At 42.8% G+C, this 9,308-nt stretch overlaps 2 protein-coding genes across 3 annotated transcripts; one reads left to right on the forward strand and one right to left on the reverse strand.

Annotated features, from left to right (window-relative positions):
* Nucleotides 1-801: 801 nt before the first annotated feature.
* LOC112344275 (ELMO domain-containing protein A-like) lies at nucleotides 802-3,158 on the forward strand. 2 transcript variants are annotated; one of them, XR_002991641.1, is made up of 10 exons: nucleotides 802-1,344; nucleotides 1,551-1,653; nucleotides 1,758-1,870; nucleotides 1,938-2,006; nucleotides 2,095-2,210; nucleotides 2,281-2,339; nucleotides 2,395-2,515; nucleotides 2,593-2,640; nucleotides 2,711-2,805; nucleotides 2,862-2,965. XR_002991641.1 is itself a non-coding variant. In XM_024668650.1 (10 exons), exons 1-10 carry the CDS (start codon nucleotides 1,108-1,110, stop codon nucleotides 2,961-2,963), a joined length of 1,059 nt encoding a protein of 352 aa, XP_024524418.1. In that variant the 5' UTR covers nucleotides 805-1,107; the 3' UTR covers nucleotides 2,964-3,158. The 2 variants fall into 2 exon arrangements, 1 of the variants encoding a protein (XP_024524418.1); XM_024668650.1 differs by having other exon boundaries at nucleotides 805-1,344; nucleotides 2,281-2,335; nucleotides 2,862-3,158.
* Nucleotides 3,038-4,654, reverse strand: LOC9654382 (mitochondrial phosphate carrier protein 3, mitochondrial). Its single transcript, XM_024668649.1, has 6 exons — nucleotides 4,329-4,654; nucleotides 3,921-4,282; nucleotides 3,821-3,864; nucleotides 3,532-3,746; nucleotides 3,338-3,462; nucleotides 3,038-3,267 (listed from the first exon to the last, which is right to left on the reverse strand). Exons 1-6 carry the CDS (start codon nucleotides 4,620-4,622, stop codon nucleotides 3,198-3,200), a joined length of 1,110 nt encoding a protein of 369 aa, XP_024524417.1. The 5' UTR covers nucleotides 4,623-4,654; the 3' UTR covers nucleotides 3,038-3,197.
* Between the last annotated feature and the right edge of the window lie 4,654 nt (nucleotides 4,655-9,308).

A 9,308-nucleotide genomic window follows, 5' to 3' on the forward strand; every position in this document is an offset into this window, starting at 1 on the left:
AGTGCCTCATACCCCAATGCCTTTGTCGGGACTGCAAGAAGAATGTAGTTGCAAAGGAAGGACACCCTTAAGGGATGTGGATGCAGAACAAGCTTTCCAAAATCTCAATGATATAGATTCAAGTGAGGAAAATTTTCCCCTAAAAAAGAAATTCTAATTTTGCTAGAGCATACTCTTACACAAGAGGCTGCCAAGCAACTGCTCTCAGAGATTGTCATCTCTATCACTACATCCATAGTGCATGTCAAGTTCGTAAGTAGAGACACAACCCAGCTTGTCGATGGCCTGGACCTCCCACGGAAGCAGCAGTGCCAGCTTCAGAGGGTTCCATCTCATTGCAATACCTGTAAGCTGGAACGCCAGTAGAGGGGATCCAAATGTCTGCGACTGTGCTCGCTGCAAGTGTAGTCGTGAGCCATGTTAAGTTGATGACCGAAGTTGTCCAACACGTCATCGCTAGAGCTGAACTCCCGTCTGTAGTAGGTTTGCGTCTTTTGCAACAAAACTTGCATCTTGTTTGCAGGTTATCCACCTCCTACAAGAATCTTTTTCCAGCTGGCATCAGAAAAGAGCACTAGAGAGGTGGTGTGGCTGTTGTAAACCAGCTTGAGCCGATCCGCAGCTGTGGCATTCCACGGACAAATCGGCTCGCCCTACGATAAAACATCTCCGAAAAGCCCTAAACCTAGGTCTAAATTAAAATGCCACTGTGCCACGTGAGCGTCCAAGTCTTTTATATATGAAATAAAAGTTTTGCCACCACCCACGACCGGCAAATGCAAATTGCCGGCCGGCACCAAAAAAGCTGACACGTAAGCCATCCTAGGGCTCTAGTGTGACAGAGTATGATCTCTACGGAGAGGAGATAGTCCTTTGTTTTTTAGGAAATGCCCCTTTGGGAGCGTGCATAGATCTCTGCGCTGAATCGATGCCGCCCGGCCAGCTGCCGAGCTCCACGAATCTGGTGGCCGTGCGACAAAAATCTCGCTCCTGGCTCTGTAGGTCGCAGGGATTTTGCGCGCGCGCGGCGATGGCGTCCTAGATGGAGCGATTCCAGCAGCAACATTCCGCGCTGTGTGCATTGTGCCGGAGATTCTCCCGGGGAGGATGTCCGAGGCGCGAGCTTTGAGGATTTCCTCTTGGCCGGGGAGGGGAGAGAGCGGCGGGGCGGCAGCTATGAGGTCGGGTTCCATCCGGAGGAGAGATGTGGCAAAGAAGCGGCAGCATCACCAGCACCAGCAGGAAGAGATGGAAGAATCGGTAGTGGCGGCAGCGCATCGTCACGGATCGGAGGCTACTTGCGAGCCGCTTGGCATTTTCTACTGCCCGTGGCAAACAAGCGTCGTAAGTTCGCGAGATTTCTTCCTTGTTTTTTTTTATCGCGTGATTGATTGTTTTGTCTCTCTGGGAGCCTTGTTAGAACAGTGTGGCGTTTTGACTTTAGCAATGTTTCCTGGCAGGATTTTAATGCTTAACTTGTGCGCGCTAGCTCATTCATTCACTCGTTTCATTCATCAATCCCTTCTCCTCTTTTCTTTTGCTTCTCGTAGATTGATGATGACGACGATGAGTGGAGAGAACGGCGGAGACGCGAAGAACAGGCATGGACACAGATCTTTTCCAAGATAATTGTGCAATGGGGGCATTGGTTCTGTAAGTGGAAGAACTTCTTTTGTCGTTCGCTTTTATTCCAGCTCGCTTTCTCTCTTTGGATTCTCGTGTTTAACTTTGTTCTTGCTTATCGTGCTTTGATGCAGCTCATATCGTTGCTGGATCAGGTGCGTGGGTGGGTAGTGTTCTCCATCGTGTTGTGACGCGCCGGCATGACAATGGGGCCAAAATCGCAGACTACGATTTGACGCCCATTCAGGTTCGCTGTCGTTTTGCTCTTAGGAAAAGTTCTTCCATCCATCCATTAAGCTTGCCTAGATCAACAGGAAGAGAGGCTGCACAAACTTCAACAGCGATTGGAAGTGCCATTCGATGGAACGCGTTCGGAGCACCAGGTACACGTTTGTTTCATCTGAGCGGAGCAGAGTTGACTCGAGCGATCGGCCTCCTTTTCCAAGCAACGCATTTCTCTCGTGTGTCCAGGAAGCTCTGATGAGCCTATGGCGGTTCGCCTTTCCTGGGTGCGAGCTACGGAGCCTCGTAACGGAGAAGTGGAAAGAGATGGGATGGCAAGGCTCGGATCCCTCCACAGACTTTCGGTAAGTAGGACAGAGTTTTTTCTCTTTAGTTTTTTCTTGTGCTTTGAACGGGGGCATTTGCTGGCTGTAGGGGTGGCGGTTTCGTGTCTCTCGAGAACCTACTCTTCCTCGCCGAGAAGTATCCTGTACGTAAGCGTGCCTGTGCTTTGAGCGCGACCTCTTATCTTTTGCGCTGTTTTGCCAGAAATCTTTCCACAGACTCCTCCACAAGGAGGGCGGCAAGAGAGCTGTATGGGAGTACCCCTTTGCGGTGGCGGGCATCAACGTCTCGTTCATGCTAATCCAGATGTTGGACCTACGCTCAGGTTTGGTAGCATTATGAAAAAAGGATTTCCGGATGTTTACTTGTCAACCTCTCTCTCCACTTCCCGTGTCTCTCCAGCGAAGCCGAGCTCGACATCCGGCCTCAACTTTTTAAAACTCCTGGCGGGTACGTGGTCGTGCTTTCTGTATTCTACAGATCTTTTAGCTTAGCAATCCTTTTCTTTCGTGCTTTGCAGAGGACGAGACCGCTTTTGACATCTTGTACTGTATAGCTTTCGAGATGATGGACTACGAATGGCTTGCGATGCATGCGACCTACATGGAATTCAACGTAAGTTCACGGCCTTTGTGTCGTTCTTCGCGATTGATGGCGGTGTGTTCTTCCAGGCCGTGCTCACAATCACTCGGCAAAGACTAGAGCGCGAGCTCTCGCTCAAAGAGGTCACATACGTCAAGGACTTACCAGCCTACACACTCTTGTGCCAGTAGACGCACACACTCCTGACTTGGAAACCGAAAAACCTGTTAACCATTGTACAAAGATACCGATCCTGACCAACCAATTCGAGGAAGAAGACTTGCTTCATTACCAAAGAATGCACCAATATCGTCAATATATAATAGTATACCAAAGGTTCATCATCAATAATAAGCTATCCGGGGTGGGGGATTTGAAAAGCAAAACTGGGTTGTTTCTTTCGTCTCGCCATGAAAAGAATGCTTCTAGGCGGTGGGAAGTGGTAGCGGCGTGGTTAGCTCCTCGGGAGCTTTCGAAACTCCTCCAGTGGTCGGCCTGGGATGGAAGAGCACGAGAGAGGAGATTTGAGAACTTCCCACAAGGAGAGAAATAGCAAGAAACTTACAGTCCAACGAAGACTTTGAAGGCGTCGTAGATTACCCACTGCGCTCCAGTGAGAGTTCCAATCATCACGATACGCAGCGGTAGCCCCCGGGTGACGAGAGCCACCAGGCCCATGCTCTTGACGGCCTGGAGCAAAATAAAACGAGCATTTAGCCTAATAAGCGCGAGAAACACCACGGAAACAAGGATACATACTTGGCCAACGGTGGCGTCCTTGGTATTGTTGAGGAACGAGACAAGGTTGTCAGCAGGGTGCGAGACGAGAGCGCAAAAAATGCCAGCAATGTAACCCCCAGCAAAACTAACACCCAGCTGCTCCACCTTGCTACACTCGTCCTTGGGCTTGGGAACAACGTTCTTGTAAAGCGCCTCGACTGTGGCCTCAAAGCATGTAAACTTCATCATCGTGTCTGCCATAAACGACAACCCAATCAGTGAAACCATTTCTTTCGTCTTGTTGGCGTCCGAGAGTTGGATAGCTTACATGGAATTTGGCGTCCCCAGAGAGGTACCAGTCCTCTGTAAAGTCTGAGCACAGAAATACCAAGTGTCAAAAAGTTAAAGAGCGAAGACAAGAACAATACCCAGCAACGCCCTCAGCCCTCGTGATTTTCGGCAGTCCATCGAGAAGCCCATTAGCGAATCCGGGCTTGGTTTGGACCCGGACCTTGACGGCCTCCATCGGGCACAGCGCAATATCAGCGAAGAACTCGGACGAGAAAGATCCGGCCAAGTAAATGAAAGTCTTGTACTTGTACGCATTCTCGGCTCCGGCCAGGTCCGAGTAGTACTTTTTGAAGAACTCGTAGAGCCCATACTTGAAAGCTCCCTGCGCACTGTATCCAAGCAGCGTCGGAACCCATCCCTTGAACAAACCTTTGGGGCCAGCCTCGCGATACAGAGTCCCAAATCCACTGGCGGTAGATTTATACTTGGCGGGATCAATCTGACCAAAGAATCGATCGATCAGCCACACACCTCAAGAAGATTACCTGCATATTACACTTGACCACGTCCAAGGGCGTCATGGCCATGTGCGTGAGGCCGCAGCATAGAGCCCCCCCGACAGTGCACGCCGCGTAGAATTCCGGCGAGTACATCGCGATCTTTCTCGTCTCGTCTGGGGATGGGATGAGAAACCTGGAAGAAGATTGGCCATTGATCGGAATGGCAGGAGCTGGCGCCTTGAATCCCTTGCTCTTGTACAGGAATGATGGCAGCGTACTGGATCGACTGTCTTCAAGCGCCATTGTGTGTATTGGAACATTTCCGGATTTCCGCACCATTTAAACCAATACGACACTGTGGCCATCGCGGAGACGTGGGAGGACCAACAATGCCACGCTTCGTGGAACTGGAAGACAATAACGGCGGCTAACTCTTGGAGAAACAAGCAATCAAATATTGACCTTATTAATACCCATCTGAAATAATTAATAATAATATAAACGAAGCGCAAATCGTCGCTGAAAGGTTTGATTGGTTCCCTCAGGAGGCCGCCGCCGACATCGAGCAAGTGCGCTACTTCTTCTATTCGCCTATTAACGACCACTCACTCTTTGCGTTTGTGTCAATCCTTTACCTGGCAAGCCTGCTCCCCGAGGAGCGTGAAGGGCTCCAAAGATCCCTTCAGCCGGTTTCTCACGGTCGGTTGTGATCTTGTGGTGGAGTTTGCTGCTACTGCACCACGACTTTGGTACTTGCGATGGAGATGACGAGATTGAGAGGCCGCTGCAGAAGTTTTGGGAGCGCTTTTGTGGGAGGAAAGGCGTGCGCGTCGTCGAGGATGCTGTTTGTCGACCGGGCAGTCTTGACATGGCGGTGCTACGTCCCCCACCGGATCTATACTTTGGTAATATCATGCTTTCCTTGGATTTCATCCATGGATGCTTCTTTGTTTTTCCAGGACGGCAGGAAGGACGCAGCGAAGTTTTTACCCGAGTGCTGTGCTAACGCGTCCATTTGTTACTAACAGGAAAGGCTCAAAACTCCACCGAATTTGGTGTTCCCAACATCTTGGACCTTGTCTGTAGGCTGACGGGAGAGTGACTACTTGTTCTACTTGCCAGTGAAGAACCTGGGATGGAACTTGCGGGGTGCTTGCACACGGACAAAAGACATGGTAGGGAGGAATACTCAATACTCGAAGGTGACAGGAACGCCTTGCCTGGAGTGTCACGAACGTTCCCGGACGAGGAATTTCCAGTGTCACCATTCCGTGTAAGCGAGGCCAGGCTGCTGTTGCGCGGGACTGCAAGCACGACATGGTCGTTTCATCCGCGAAGATCAAGGAGAGAGCGGTGGATCACCGATAATTCCTGTGCTCCTCCCACAGCCTCCGCATCACGGTTAAACTTTGCACGTAGCCTTTACGGCCGATGCTGGAGGGAATGACGTCCATGTCCACTGGCCTGGACGACGGTAAGTTACATATGATCCTCGGATTTTTTGCGTGTCAGATTTGGGATGCTGAATATATTGATAGATACTACCATCCACGACATTTTTAGGATGCTTCTTAACCATGAAAAAGAAATCTGACTCTAGCAAATATATATAAATTTCTTTTCAACAATCAAGGTTTGCAGACCACGTTCCTAATTTCACTAGATTATAATTTGTCTTTGGTGTGTTCTTTATATATTATTTGTAATTTTATTGTTTTATAGTTGTTGTAGTATGTTCTTTATAATCCATGTTGAAGTCACCCAAAAACAAATATCCTTCGTGATCTCTTAGTATAATTTGATCTATATGTTGATAAAAAAATTTATATTTGTATTTGGATTTCCATTTGTGTTTTAAGCATTTACTTATTATACATGTCATTGTATTAAATGTCTTCAATAAAGTAGTTTCTATAGCATAGTATTGTCAGTTTGTCTTCTATATATAATACAACAGATGTTGTAATTAAAATTTATATACTTGCGTATGTTTTTGTTTCAATTAGTTTTCTAGGTTGATTAATTTTTAGTAGGAGGTAAAGAATATACTTAGAGTATCTAAGCATGTTTTAGGATAGTTTAGCATATTTTTTAAACTACAATTTTATTCTTAAATGTTTTTTATTCATTTGAGTTTTTATACCAATATTAGTTTTTACTTACGTTTATATAATAAAATTTAAGCTTGTCTAAGCTACTTAGAATTAGATGTCAATAGAGCAAATTATGTTATCTGCTAGCTCTAGCACTAGTAATAGTTTAAATGTAATTCTCATGAATCTAATAAGAAATTCAGGTGAAATATAATCAGATAGTATAGCTTACTCTAGATGGATATAAAGGCTTAAAATTTAATAAACTTTGTATAAGATCCTAGACATATAAAAATATAAATGATTATGAGTTACATACATAACAAGGAAATAATAAATGTTATCTAATACTGCTTATTTTTAAGTTTGTATTGAACCTTCAACCAAAAGCAAACTAAGCATTGCTGCTAATTTAATTATTATTTTATTTTGTGTACGTTATACATAATTGATATGATTGTTGTTAATGATTTTACTAAATTTTATTTTTTCTTCTTTTATACTCTATTAGTAACTCTTGATAAAGCTATGTAAGCACATATATGTATCTTTATTCTATCATTTTTGTTATTTAAGCTCTATATTGTTCTTACTAGTGTTAATTGTTTTGGAAATTAAGTTCTTGAAATTTTATAATTCATATTTTTGTAATTTTTCTTAAATATTTTGTATGCTTTAGCTATAATACTTTGTTTTGGTAATTATAAAAGTACTCAATCTTGTATATAGTCTTTTAATTCTTCTATTATTCATTCATCTAAATTAAATATATTTGAGATTATTTCAATTTGAATTCTATTTTTAGTTTCATATATTATATAATCATTTGGTTTGGTGGGGATATATAATTGAGTAAATATCATAGCTTTTGATTATTATATTTTTTTGAATTTAATGTAACTGTATTTTCATTGTGTTCTTGTACTTGCTTATTTGTTTGGATGTATAGATGTTTGTGGTTAATTTCTAATGATTTAACTTAATGGTTTAAAAGTTATTTATTTTTTCTCATTTTGAGTAGCTGTTCTTATTTTATAAACCTAAACCTAAACTCTAAACCCTAAAACCCTTGTTTATCTTTTTTTTTTCACATCATTATTTTGTCAATTAAAATATATTCCATGAATTGTGAGTGTATGGAATATGGAAATGGAATACAGAAAATGTGCATATCAATTAGCCCAAAAACCTTAATTTATATACAAGAGTAAGTGGTCCAAATTGAAACAAATTCGATGGCTATTAAAATCCCACTATGATAATATTAGTATACAGCATCGTAGGCATACACTTGGACTTCACATCATCCCTTCCTTTTGGCATAATAGAAGACTATTAGGGTTCTCTTGTAAATGGGTTGGGATCTAGAGGAACACTAGAAAGAAGCATTAGTGAATCTGTAGGTGGTATCAATTGTTTTTTATCCTTTTGTATAAAGTGTTTGAATTGCTGCACATACACAATTTCTGAAGGATCAGCTTGTTGGATGTCATGCCAAACTTCATAGACATGTGGTCCAACTTTCCACAACACTTGATATGGTCCTTTCCACTAAACAAGGAGCCCCTTAGATAAACTACATATTGTAAGATGGGGAAAATGGACTAACACCAAGTCATTCAATTTGTACTTTGCAAGTGGACAATGATGGAAATTGTAGCGCTGTTGTTGTCCCACTTGTACACAACCTAAATGTTGTGTAGACTCTACTAGGACAAGTGGAAGAATGCTTGTCAAATACTGATCCCACGACTTAGTATTTGCAGCTCATCGCAATTGCAAAGGTAAACTTAACTCTGTTGATAATATTGGATCATGACTATATAAGAGTTTGTATGGTGAAGCATCAACAGAACTATGCACCTTTGTGACATATGCATACAGAAGAGATAACAAATAACCATCCCAATCCGAATGCTAAAAGTTTATTTACTTTGTGACCATCCCTTTAAATGTCCAAATAAGCCATTCCACCAAACCGTCTAACTATGGATGATATGCACTTATAAAAGTGTGGCATATCCCTAACCGAGATGTCAGAATATGAAATGCCTTAATCATAAATGTGGGATTATTATCCAAAAGAATCTACTCTAGACAAAAATGTTGGAACACCAATCAATTAAAGAGGAAATATCCAACAATAATTGCAAAGGCACTAGCAAAAGCACCAATTTCCACCCAATGAGTTAAATAGTCAGAAATTATAATAATATACTCATTGCTAACAGTTGATTGTGGAAAAGGTTCTATAAGATCAAATGCCACAAACTCAAATGGATAGAAAATTGCAATTGACTCCAACTGTCCTTCCACAGCACAAAGGGAAGCATTACGAGCTTAGTACCAAACGTAGTTACGTATATATCGGATAACATTAGGTCGCATATCTGGCTAATAGAAAGACTTGTGTAGATTTTCAGTCATATGACGATGTCCCATATGCCCACATAAAATAAAAGAATCATGGTAGACATAGAGAAACCATGGAATAAAAATTCCAGGCACCACCAGCCATAAATGATCATCTAGATCCGTCCCCATAAAATAAAGAAGGCCATTTTTAAGGTGATATTGAGAATGTAAATGCCAGAATGGCAAGTCATTAGCAAATGATGCAGGATTTTCAAACCTATCTCAAAGCCTTCGAATCCATGGCTCAATCTTTTGAACCTTGTGGACTTTATCAAAAGAAGGTAGATCTTTCTTTGCACCTTATGGATACTAAATGTCAAGTACAGCAACCACCAATGGCATAGAATCCTCATCTAGAAAATCCACAGATGCTAGAATAACAAGCTCGTCAGAAACATGAGAAAAGAGTAAAGAAGGAAGAAGAGCTCAAGAAAAGGCATCAATATTAGCCATAGAACTCCCCGGGTGATGAACAACATCAAAATCATATATCTAAAGTTTTAAAGCCCACTGAACA

The sequence above is a fragment of the Selaginella moellendorffii genome, unplaced genomic scaffold (assembly GCF_000143415.4).
Source record: "Selaginella moellendorffii unplaced genomic scaffold, v1.0 SELMOscaffold_4, whole genome shotgun sequence".
NCBI lineage: Eukaryota > Viridiplantae > Streptophyta > Lycopodiopsida > Selaginellales > Selaginellaceae > Selaginella > Selaginella moellendorffii.